The sequence below is a fragment of the Pseudogymnoascus destructans genome (assembly GCF_001641265.1).
Source record: "Pseudogymnoascus destructans isolate 20631-21 unplaced genomic scaffold scaffold_21, whole genome shotgun sequence".
Classification (NCBI taxonomy): domain Eukaryota; kingdom Fungi; phylum Ascomycota; class Leotiomycetes; order Thelebolales; family Thelebolaceae; genus Pseudogymnoascus; species Pseudogymnoascus destructans.
Window position 1 is genome coordinate 447,956 of NW_020167540.1, and position 12,409 is coordinate 460,364.

A 12,409-nucleotide genomic window follows, 5' to 3' on the forward strand; every position below is an offset into this window, starting at 1 on the left:
GGGGGTGATGAACATATGCATATCGACGCGCCTTTGCATTCCCTCGCACACTGGGGGGGGTTTTCTTCCGTTTCTTTTCTACATGGCTTACGCCACGCTGGGACAGGGTGGGGATGGGGGTACTGTAGCGCCTTCTATGGCGGGGGTTTATTTATGGGATGGGACTTGACTTGCTGGATGGGTTGGGATGGCTGGGGGATGGGGATGTTTGGAGTTTTATTTTGGTGATCCGTGGCATGGAGCATTTGCATGGTTTTGATATTTAGCTTTCGGGTTGGGGCGGGGAAATGGGGGGCGGGCGGGCGGGAAGCGGGGGAGGGGGATTATTACATACAGACATACAGAACACATGATAGGGGGAGTAGCCTGGCAGAATGGAGGGAGGATGGAGGTGGTGGGATGTGGGATGGCATGGTGGGGATCTCAGCTCTGCTCTACCCTGCTCGGCTCTTGGCTTTGGGTGGTGAGGGATGGGAAGGGGGGGGTTAATTAAGAGCTTTTCTCACGAGGTCTTATGTCTCTTTATTTCGATGTGTGTGAGGATGTGAGATGGAATTAGTGTAGTAGGGGGTTGGAATATGGCATGGCGTCTTAACATCTAACATCTTAACCTACCTGCATACACATTACCTCCCTCCCCCCCCTCCTCAAGTCCCTCCATTAACCCCCCCTATAGCGACTTAACTTCTTACCTCGCCCCTACTCAACTTAACAAACTAACCACCTAAGAGAGCACCATCTATATGTAATCCCCTACTACCCCCCCCCCAAACCATCTATGGTTCTATATAATCACCCTTCCTCCAACTATGTAGGTTCAGCACTATAACCCCTACGAACTTCCTAGCTTTATTGAATGGCACGGCGTGAATTTTATGAGAGGATGCGAGGTGTTGTGGTCGTAGTGTAGATGGTTTATTATACATTCATCAGGTAGACAACCGTGAGAACATTTCAGTGCGCAGCACTAAAGTTTCATGTCATGATGATAGGCGTTTTTATTTTTCTGCGTACCCAACATAGTGAGAATAGTACCAACCGTAGCAATCAACAAAAGAAACCCGCGAAGAAACGAGTGTATTGCCGTCATCATCCTCCCCCCATACAACATGCCAAGCTCCTGCTTCCCTCCATGTTTCCTTCTTCTTCTTTCACCAGCGTGCGAGATGAAATCGAATCCCCCCTCACCAGCAAAGAATCCCAAACAATCTACCCCAGGCAAATAGCGGTGCTGGAGCGGCACCTCCCAACGATCTCAGGCGACCCAGGCCACAAAAAGTACCCAGCCTGATACATCCCGCAACCCTTATCCATCGCCCACATAGCATACTCGATATCCTTGATATCCAGATTCCCCTGGGTATGCAGCCCATTGATGCAATAATACACATACACCCCCTTCCTATTAAACCCATAGTAGTTCCGAGTGTTCCCAGAAGCGAGATCCACGCCCGCCGTCCCAGCCCAGTCCTTCAACTCCCTCACGCCGTCGTCGGTCCCGCCGTGGTCGAGCTCGTAGCCCCAGCAACTGGTTAGGCGCTTGGAAAGTGCGTTGTCGGAGCGTTTGGCTTGTTCGGTGGCGGGTTTGACGAGGTTGAAGGTGTAGGTCGAGCCGCTGTCTAGGGAGGTCATGGTGGTGGAGCCGTCGCGGTGGTTGGTGCCGCTGTAGGCGCCGTCGGGGAGGTTTTCCATGCCGGCCCAGTGGCTGGCCGCGCTGGCGCTGGCGAGGGCGAGGAGGGTGAGGGTTGGGAAACGCATGGTGGTCTTTGAGAGGGTGGTGGGAAGGATAGTAGATTGGGTTTGGAGGATGCTTTGGTTTGTTGAATGGTGAATGGACTGAGAGGAGGTCTCTCTTTTATAATCGATTTAATATTGTATAGCATGCAAATGCTAGAGGTTTTGCTCGGCTTTGGTTATAATGAAGGATCCTGCTGCCCTACGGCGTTGCGAAAACTATCACGTACAGTGATTGGCTTATGTTTCACTCAGCTTGTAGGATTCTAATAAATGACCCTCCTACTGTTGAGAAGACTGCTGCGTTCGTTGGTTGACTGGTGTTCTACTCGGGCTGCAAAATCCAAATGAAGAATCCTAATGAATGGTCGTCTTGCCCTACGGCACTGGGAAGACTGCCGCATACAATGGACTCCTCCAACCAATTCCAATTCAAAGCCAACCATGGCAAGACATCTCTCTCGACTTTATCACAGGACTGGTTGGGCTCATGCTCCTGGAGGAGCCGCTGTTGTGTAACTGTCTTAGCATGGGGAATGTAGGACAATTTGGCCAGCCGAACTAAATTATCACTCTGGCATTCAGTGAGCATGCAACCGGGAAGAAGAGCACCAAGTAGTATAGTGTATAGAACAGTAACATAAAATCAATTGACTAACTACGAATATCTACTAGGCCTCAGCTACTATATAAGCGCCAGTGGTTACCAGCTCAAACCCCGATTTGTGCTAAGCTATATGCTAGATTCTTGCCTAGCTGTCCAGCTTGTGTTAAGCTTACTGAATACGCCCAGCTGAACCCTTAGCTAGGTAGTTAAGCTTACTGAATACGCCCAGCTGAACCCCTAGATAGGTAGTTAAGCTTACTGAATACGCCCAACTAAACCCCTAGTAGGTAGATCACTCCAGCTCCGGATATATGGCTAGACTACTGGTGCCACGAAGAGTCTGAGCAACAGGTCATATTCTGGCTCAGAAGCCTAGTGGCCTTAGTGTCGACTTGTAATCAAAGATACCTATCTTTGATTACAAGTCGACACTAAGGCCACTAGGTAGGGTGGAAAGTAAGCAGCACGACTTGAAGGCGGGCTTGCACGTAGGAGCTGGATTCACGACAGCAGCGCATGCTCTCGTAGAAACCTCATTCTTGCTGATATGAGTAGCCCAGTTTAGGAACACTGTTTCTATTGGCTCTAGGGCCACATGGGCAGCTATACTTTCATATTCCACAGCCCTGTGTCTGCGGGATCGTATGTTTCATTTCATGTTGAAACATGTTCGGCCAACCAGAAGGGCAGGCCTTCGGTATGGGGTGAGACCTGCCGCTGACGGCATTGCGGGCACTAATTGTTTCACCGTAACTTACGGGTGGAACGGCACTCTCGGGGCTAAAGCTAATGCCTAGATAATTAGCTATTCAGTTGATGCCTTTCTTCTTATCTGCTTACATTATTGTATTTTGTGCTCTTATTCAGGTTGTGATATTCTGTACGTAATGAAAGTGAGAACGTTATCTCAGTGGGTAGTAGTAACCCTGTGATATCCCAGGGCCGAGCCGAGTTATCACTTTCAGTACGTACAGAATATCACAACCCGAATAACAGCACTATAGTAGAATACAACAGGCACAGCAGGCAGTATGGCATCAATTGAATAGTCTATAGGAGCAGGAATGTCCCCCAGTAATAAATATGCACTCGAGTGTAGATCTTCTGCTGATTCTACCTAATGCTAGGGTACAGTCGGACCGGCATAGGTAATGTAACGATGTACGGTTACGCTCGCGCTACATCCCACTGAGCCAAAAAGACTACAGTATTCCGGCTCGCCCGGAATACGCGTAACACGCTTTATATACCACATGTACTGTAACGGCGGCACCCGTTACAGGTAACTATGTCCGTGTCTCTCTAGCATTACACGAACAGGAACCACGAACAGAGCCTCGTGATCTCATGAAGTCAGATTGTAGGAAGTAACGCTCCGTCAAACTCCAACCTTAGTTTGTATTTTGTTGTGCCCTGCTAGAGACGTAGGAATATGACCGAGTTACCTGCGTCTAAGTCGTATTCGTCGGGGGTCAGCACTAGGCGAAAGCCAAGCTATGTCCTCCTGATGCATCTACACACAGAAGGGAAGGTCGCCGTTGTCCTAAACGGCTTCGGTGGTGAATATGCATCCACCGCCGAGACCTTCTTACCCCCCTGGCCGGCCGGCACTAGATTAGCAGAGGTGCACTACCCCGCTCAACAAGATCCAACAGGCACGTTTAGAAGAGGCTGGGCAAGAGAAATACTCTATAGAATAGTAACTTCTTGCGCAGACTATGCCTACATCAGGCCCATAAATTAGAGCACTATAATTGATCCTTCCAACATAATTAATCCTACCACCGCAATTGATCCTACCGCACGAACCATCTGACGTAGTCTTACGGCCTCGGCAATAGAGAATGCAGTTCGGTCCATTTTCGCGCTTTAATTAACCATACCTCGACGCTTGAGGACTGCATGCTCTTTCAGAAAGGCTAAAAAGCAGGGAAAAAATCGAGGTTATGGTTCTGCGAAGCGTTCATGTGCCACGCCGCGGTTCTAGATGCAACGAGGCCAAGGCGAAGGATCCGTTAGGTAGGATCATGCTGTGCAAGCTTAACAGGGTGAAAGCGCAACGGCCGATATTAAAAGGGAAAGGAAGGCAGGGAGAGACGATTGGGGAAATAGATCAATCGAGAATTCTATGGTTTTTTAGACAGGTATCTTAAAATGAAAATATGAGAGTGGTATTCGGTATTCGCTTACTGTGACAGACGTACAGTTTTTGCTTTCGGATTCGGATTTCCTTCTTAGGTCCGCGGCCCGCGGAAGGAAGGAGGAAGGAACTGAGAAGGTGAGGGGTAGATAAAGAGGCTCCCCTGGCAAGGCACCATGCATACTGTACAGCTAGCAACAAACGGCCAGCCCCCTCACTCTTCAATCTTTCCGGCTTCCCGCGCGAGTTGGGGGACCGGGGGCGGGTACCTACCTATCTAACTACCTGCAGTCTACCTGTTTCGGTAAAGTAACGGCGGGGAGGTGAGTTTGTTCGTTTCGGTCCGTTTCTGTGTTAAGATCCTTTCAGGAGGTGTTCCGGGATCCCGTATTTCCATTTTTCTGGTTTGTGAGGGACGGGGCTGGGAGTGGGGGGGGCTGATGAGAGGACTGTGTTTGTGGAGTTGGACGGGATTGGTAATATCAAACAGCAGTTCTTCACCAAGACATATTCACAGGAGGTGTTTCGAGCTTCAACTCCATTGTATGGACAACTAGTTCTCAACCCAACTTCTTCCACCGCGTCATATCCTGCCACGAGATAGACAGCCTAACGCCATATAAAATGGTATCATGACCAGACAAAAACACCTCCCAATGCCCTTAAAACAGTCGCTGGAACGCCCCTCCCCTTTCCCATCCCCCACTCACTCCTCTCCCTCCCCCGCCAACACCTCAGCAATCCAATCCGCCTGCACCCCTGAACACTTCTTGGCATAATTCTTATTCGTGAAAACATGTTCCAGAAACATGACCGCCTCCCTCTTCCGGCCAAACATCACACTACTCGGATGCACAACCACCACATGTTTACCCCTGACCGTTCTATACGCTCCGTCGGCGCCGAGGACGGCCGTGCGACCTACAAATGCTTTCAAAAAACACCTGAGCAGCTCTTCTCCGGCCTCTTCGGACATTGGAATAAATTCCCCCTCCGCCGCGTCATCGAGCTCGGCAATATCGGTGCTGCTGACCAGACCCGCGCTCACGCACGCTGAGCGAAGTTGTCGACGGACAGACATCCCCGTCTCCATATGCCTGGCATTCACACCCCGAATACCACACCATCTCTTCCTCTCCCCCGCCGCCTCGCGGACATACTTCTGCATCGTCGTGAGCTGGGTGAGGATGTCGCCTTCGCGCCTTAACAGGTCTTTACGCGCGTCTTCGGCCGCGAGACGTGCTTCTTCAGAGGTGGGCTGGATGAATATATCGTCCCCACTCAACACCGCAATCGCGTCGATGGCGGCGAGGAGACAGGCGGGGGAGGTGCGCGAGGCTGCGACTAAGACGCGGGCGTAGTTCGGCGAAAGTGGAAACTGCGCCATTGTTCTTCCGGTTTTATTCAGCTCCCCTGTAGCAGAGAGGGCGCCAATGGTATGTAAATGCGTCAAAGCCTTCAACATCGCGTCCCTTGGCGGGGGCGAGAGGAGGGGAAAGCTGAAAATATCGTCGATGCCTCTAGCTTTCATCTTTAGCACCGCCTCCACGACATCCGCGCGCAGAATCTCGGGGCGTTCAACGGAGCTGAGGGCGTTGTATTGTTCCTCGGTGTAGAGCCGCCAGACTTTTCCGGGGGCTTCACGACCAGCGCGACCGCGGCGCTGGATGGCGGAGGATTGCGAGATTGGTTTGGCGAGGAGAGATTGTAGGCCCAAGTGTGGGCGGTACTCCTTAACCTTCGCCTTCCCCGTATCAATGACGTAGCGTACACCGGGGACTGTAATAGAAGTCTCGGCGATATTAGTAGCCAAAATACACTTCCTCGCATTCTTAACGAGCGGGCGCGCGAAAGCGAGTTGTTGCTTCTCAATACTCAATTGCCCAAACAGCGGCGTACATTCCAATCGCGGGAAGGACTTGACCAACTGCCCAGCCTGCGCGACAACGCGCGCGAGCAGAGATTCAATTTCATCCTGTCCGCTGAGGAAGACGAGGATGTCGCCTGGCATGGGCTCAGTAGTGTGGATGTGGAAGATCGTGCGGAAGGAGGCTTCGAGGAGGTCGGGGAGGGCAGCGGGGACGTAGAGGGTTGAGACGGGGTGTTGGCGGCCGGAGATGCGGTAGGTTATTGTGTTGTTTTTGCCCTTCAGATCGAAGATGTCGAGGGCGGGTTTGGAGGGCGGGGAGACGGGAGTGTCGAGATTGTCCGCGGGTGAGGAGGTGGGGGTTGAGCCGGCGGGGGAGGCGGCGGCGGAAACAGCGGAGGAGGAGCTGCCTTTGATGGTGTCGCTGAGGCCGGACCAGGAGGAGTAGGAGAATGTTGAGGAGCGTCTTGATTCAATGGCTGGGTGTCCTTCAATATCGTCGCCGTCTAAGATAGCTTCTGGAGGGGGAGTGGTTGTAGCAATCCACTCCTTGATGAGGCCTGTTGGCTTGACTCCATTCGTCTTGCGCTGTTTACCACCACCATTTGTGGTTGCGGGCGCAGGAACTGCCTCCGGGATCGTGAAATACTCCTGCAGCTTCTCGATATCTGCCGTCGCCGACATAATAACAACCTTCAATGGGATCCCACCTCTCCCACTCAAATCTCCAGTAAGGGTATTCTTCAAAAACCCCAGCAGAAGATCTACATCCACACTCCTCTCGTGAACCTCATCAACAACAACGCAACTATACTTCCTCAGATGCCGATCCCGCAGCAGCTCCTGCAACAACATCCCCTCAGTAAGAAACTTAATCTTCGCCCCTCTCGGCACGTTCGACTCAAACCTCACCGCATACCCAACCCTATCCCTCTCATTACAATGCGGACCCAAATACGACCCCGTCTCCGCCGCCACTCTCTGCGCCAGCGAAATCGCAGCGACTCGTCGGGGCTCGGTAATCGCAATCATACCTCCCACAGCGACACTCTCCCCCTTGATGACCACGCTCTTGCGCACCATCCATGGCTCGTTCATCAGGAATTGAGGGACCTGTGTGGATTTTCCGCTTCCAGTCTCACCAGCGAGGAGCATGATGTTGCCTTTGTATCGGAGGCCGTATTTGATGTCCGGGCCGGATAGCCAGATGGGGAGTTTTCGACGCTCTTGGAGTATCTTTTTCTCCTTCTCGTCGAGGAGTCGTTGGCTGGGGCGTAGGCTTCCTGTGGCGCCATTGGTAAGGCCAATGGGCTTTTGTTTCTTGCCAAATGGTGATGGTTTTCGGGCGTCATTTGCAGTCGCGGATTCTGCTACCACAGCCTTCTTGATCCCGTTTACTTGGGCTGTCACGAGCTTCACTGCTCCCTCCGCTGAGGTCTTCTTCCCTCCACTGACACTGCTAGCGGCCGGCGACGCGGGTTCCGTCAGCGAGATCTTCTTCGCGCCATTCCCATTCACAGCACCCGACCTCTCCGGCTCGGCAAACGAAGTCTTCTTCGCGCCATTCCCGTTGACAGCTGGTTCAGCAAACGAAGTCTTTTTCGCGCCATTCTCATTGACAGCAGGCTCCACAAACGAAGTCTTTTTCGCTCCATTCCCATTGACAGCAGCAGGTTCAGCAAACGAAGTCTTCTTCGCGCCATTCCCATTCACAGCTCCCCCCCCACTGTTGTCCTCAAACGAGAACTTCTTCGCCCCATTCCCATTAACCGCGCCCTCCTCCCCCGCCAACCGCCGCCTCTTCTCATCTCCGCTCTCCCCGACCCGTCCCTTCTCCCCGTTCACGCTTATGCTCCTCTTCTTGGAATTCGGCTCTTGGGAAGATTCGGACATTGTTGCTGTGGCGGTCTCGTAGCTGTCGGACTTATCTTTCATCCTCGGCTTCATCTCTCGGATTTCGCCTTGTGTATTGTCTCGCGTAGAGGCGTAGAGTAAGTCCCGAGGCGCTGTATATAAATTCGCCTTGCCGGAATTGGCAAGTGGGCGCTAATATCAATCCGCAAAAGCTTTCCGTCCCTTTGTGCGCGCAAAGGGTTTTGAAAGTGGAAAGCGTTTGGATGCTGCTGCGGATTTATTATTTTTTTCTAGATAGGCGTTATCCTAGAAGTTGGGGTTCGCTTATCGGCATAGCGTTGTTCCTGGGCCTAAATGATTGGAGAGCATCTATCTAAGAAGTGCATTTTGGTGGGGGGATTCGCGATATGTGCTGTAAAATAATAGATTAAATAAATTAAATTACATGTTTAGTCTGAGTAGTAACCTTCGGCCCTGTTTTATGCCACCCTAAAACCTCTAAAATCACGTGGCTATATATCAGCGCTTGTCGCTTGTCGCTTGTCGTACCAAACTCCGGCCCACTTATAGAACTACCACGGCTTCTTCACAGTTATCATATGAGACAACGAGAGAACGAATTTTTTTTGTGACATAAGCTTTAGCGTATAAAAGCGTCCTCTACTGAAAGACAGTTGTAGTCTAAGCAGTGAGAGGTAGATGTGATAAACGAGAGCCCAGTAGGAGGCAAGTCGGTGTTTTCGCCACCACCACACTTAAACGGACTATATCTGTATTCTTCACATACGGCCATAGACTCAAAGAGACTTGGGTACCTTAAATACTTCGATGTGCCTAACCTATAACATACAATGGAGTCTATTTGTCCTTACTTGTCACAGAGGGCTGCGGCGGATCCGGATACCGCGCCTGCTGAAGGAGAGGCAAGGGGTGCTGCTGACGAGAGCGATGCGTTTGCGCCGGCTGTTGATACCTTCTCCACTTCCACCGAGTACGTTCTCCACGTCGCGCTACCCGGCGCTCGCAAGGAAGACGTCAGCGTGAACTGGGATGCCGAGAAGGGCGAGCTCAATATCGCTGGTGTTGTGTACCGCGCGGGCGATGAGGAGTTCATCGCTAGTTTGAAGACTGGGGGGGTGTGTTTGAGAGGAGCGTGAAGTTGCCGCTTGAGGGGGATGAGAAGGTGGAGGTTGATGGGGAGGAGATTAGTGCGAAGTTGGAGGATGGGGTGTTGGTTGTTAGGGTGGGGAAGGTGGTTAGAGAGGAGGCTTGGACGGATTTGAAGAGGGTTGAGGTTTTGTAGATGGTGCAGCCTCTAGGAGTCTCGTTTTGTGTTTCTTATAGGTTATGGGAGTTGGAATTCTTTGGATAACTTGGGGTATATGGATAATAGAGAATAACTTAACTCTGTCTGTGTATGTTTAATCACTGCAACGTAAATGGTGAAGTATTAACATACACATACCAGCCTCAAATCACATCCCTTTTTCAACAAGTCAGCACATTCTAGCTTCCTTCTAGAAAACAATCGGCGTCGGCATGGAATGTCTCAAAAGTGACTCTGATAAACGGACTTAGAAAGTGTGGCGCAGCAATATTTGCCACTGTGGCATAAGTTACGATGACTTCCCCACCCGTCGTTCTCGGGCCAACGACGCCATTTATATTTGCCATCGTTGACAGATAGCCCTATTGCTCCAACACCACCACTGTTGACCATCACCAAAGGGCTGCTAAAGCTTTGACATCGCGCAGACTTAATAACTGGTCGCTATTACAAGGAGGCTATAGCTGTTTTGGCCGTGAGCATAGCGATTTTGAGGTTCTGTTCGATTGCGACACTGTGGAAAGACATAGTCCGGTACTATCGGCAAGACAAAGAGGTCTGAAACTGCGCCGGGAGAAGAAGAAGTTTTCAAAGGATACTAGGCTGCCCTCGCAATTCCCCAGGGACAAAGCTCAATCATTACCGAGCGAACGTTGCGGACACTTGTTATCTCTCAGCCTCACCTTACCTTCACATCACCTCCCTGACTTCTCGCCACAAACGCCAACATGTCGGACGACGAGAGCCAAGAGAGCCTCGACTACCTCCAATCCAACTTTGAACCCTCCTCCCTCACCGTCCCCCGCCTCCGCTCCATCCTCGTCTCTCACGACATCCCCTACCCCTCCGGCGCGAAGAAACCACAGCTCGTCGAAATCTTCACCGACAAAGTCCTCCCTCAGTCCCGCAAGATCCTCTCCGCCCGCTCCCGCGCCCGCCGCACAAGCAAAGGTATCACCAACGCAGATCGCTCCGATGCAGGATCCCTAGAGGACGAACAACCCATCCTCCCCCCACCATCCGCTAGCCGAACGAAATCCGCCAGGAAGCCATCGGCAAGAATTAGAGAGGACACCGTCGACTCTGAGGAGCCACGCGCACGCACTCGCTCGCGATCACCCGTTAAACAAACCCCCCGCATCACCAGCGCCAAGCACGCCCGTGCCGCAACCGAAGACAGCAGCGAGCCCGACACCATCCGTCGGACCGTGCGAAAAACCCGCAAGACCGAAGCACCCGTCGTCAAGCCCGAAGATGTCGATGAAGATTTCCCCCGCAAGGGCGCGGCGTTCAGCTACGATAACCCTTTCCAGAGCGGCTCCTCGCCCATCTCCTCCTCCCGCAGCCCTAGCGGTGAGAGACGCAGGAAGACACTCCACGAGACGCCTGCGAAGCGCAAGTCTAGCGCTACGCCTCGCCGTCGCACGGCTGATATCACGCAATCCCGCGCCGATGACGGGATCACCCCGCCTTCGAGCGCGACATTCGAGCTCTCTCACGTTCTGATGGATCACCCCATCGACTTTGACGATAACGCCGTCGAGACTAGCGAGGAGTTCACACCGGAGGAGCAGCTGCAACTTGACTCTGAGCGCGCCGCTGGCCGAGCATTGGGCCCCGTTGCAAGGCGACCGAAGAAGAAATCCTCGGGTGGATTTAACGCCAAGGGTCCCCTTTGGGTAGTCTTCCTCACCATGCTCGGCGGCTACGCAGCCTGGTACCGACAGGAGAAACTAGCTGTCGGGTACTGTGGCGTCGGTCGCCCCGCTGCACCTATCGTGTCGAGCAAACTCGAGCATTTACCAGATTGGGCCCTTGCGCTGGCGGAACCGGAGTGTGAAGCTTGTCCGCAACATGCGTTTTGCTATGAGCGTCTCGAGACGGCCTGTGAGCCTGATTTCGTCCTGCGCCCTCACCCGCTCGCGCTGGGTGGTGTGGTGCCGCTACCGCCTACGTGTGAGCCGGATGGGGAGAAGGTGAGGAGGATTAAAGTCGTTGCGGACCGCGCGGTCGAGGAATTGCGGGAGCGAAAGGCGAAGTTCGAGTGTGGAGCCAAGGAGGGGGGGGGGGAGGTGGTGAAGGTTCCGGAGATTGGGGAGGAGGAGCTGAAGAAGAGGGTTAGTGAGAAGAGGAGGAGGGGGATGGAACAGGCGGAGTTTGAGGAGTTGTGGGCGGGGGCTATTGGGGAGATTATGGGGAGGGATGAGGTGGAGGTTGTTAAGGATGAGTGAGTCTTTCCCCGTGTTTCTTTTTTCCCGTTGTTGCGCATCTTTCGTGTTTCAAGCCCAACTCTCACTTTCATCCGGATGAAGCACCTACCAAGTGGTGGGTGTCCTCGTCCGCTTTCATTGCGCACATCAAATCTACATCTATCCCCAACTAGTACTACAACCATCTGACGACAAGGAACTAACCAGGTCCCCCCCCTCCCCCTTAGACCAACCACCCCAGGACATCCCCGCCTTTCGAGTAGCTCCCTCGCAAAGATCCCTCTTTCCTGCGCCCTCCGTCGATCCCTCCGAGTCGCACTGGCAAGACATCGCCTCCAGATTGCAATTCTTGCGCTAGTCGCCACGATCCTGCTCTACGCGCGCGCTAAGTACTCGTCCTACCTAGCTATCTCCGCGAAGATTCCGGAGCTCATATCGCTCACCCTCGACCGATTAGCGGAGCAGGCCGCGAGACATGCGATGGACCCTGCGCAGTATCCCGAGGCGTATATCCCCATCTCACAACTCCGCGATGACGTCCTCCGCGATGAACACTCCCTGACCAAACGCGACGCCATATGGCAAAAAGTCCGGAACGTCGTCGAGATGAACGCCAACGTGCGCTCTGCACAACGCCAAGACCGCAACGGCGAGATTGCGAGGGTGTGGG

General features: G+C 52.8%; 4 protein-coding genes across 4 annotated transcripts; 2 read left to right on the forward strand and 2 right to left on the reverse strand.

Moving 5' to 3' along the window:
* Positions 1-991: 991 nt before the first annotated feature.
* Positions 992-2,389, reverse strand: VC83_08040 (uncharacterized protein). The gene has a single exon (XM_024471603.1). The coding sequence runs from the start codon at positions 1,756-1,758 to the stop codon at positions 1,210-1,212; it is 549 nt and encodes a 182-aa protein (XP_024321257.1). The 5' UTR covers positions 1,759-2,389; the 3' UTR covers positions 992-1,209.
* Positions 2,390-4,584: 2,195 nt separating this feature from the next.
* On the reverse strand, positions 4,585-8,609 carry DHR2 (RNA helicase). Its single transcript, XM_024471604.1, has one exon. The coding sequence runs from the start codon at positions 8,293-8,295 to the stop codon at positions 5,188-5,190; it is 3,108 nt and encodes a 1,035-aa protein (XP_024321256.1). The 5' UTR covers positions 8,296-8,609; the 3' UTR covers positions 4,585-5,187.
* A 444-nt stretch (positions 8,610-9,053) lies between these two features.
* Positions 9,054-9,505, forward strand: VC83_08042 (uncharacterized protein; the record flags this gene model as incomplete). The annotated part of the gene is made up of 2 exons (XM_024471605.1): positions 9,054-9,338; positions 9,362-9,505. 2 exons carry the CDS (start codon positions 9,054-9,056, stop codon positions 9,503-9,505), a joined length of 429 nt encoding a protein of 142 aa, XP_024321259.1.
* A 228-nt stretch (positions 9,506-9,733) lies between these two features.
* On the forward strand, positions 9,734-11,912 carry SRC1 (inner nuclear membrane protein enriched at telomere/subtelomere region). The gene has a single exon (XM_024471606.1). It carries the CDS (start codon positions 10,258-10,260, stop codon positions 11,758-11,760), a length of 1,503 nt encoding a protein of 500 aa, XP_024321258.1. The 5' UTR covers positions 9,734-10,257; the 3' UTR covers positions 11,761-11,912.
* Positions 11,913-12,409: the final 497 nt, after the last annotated feature.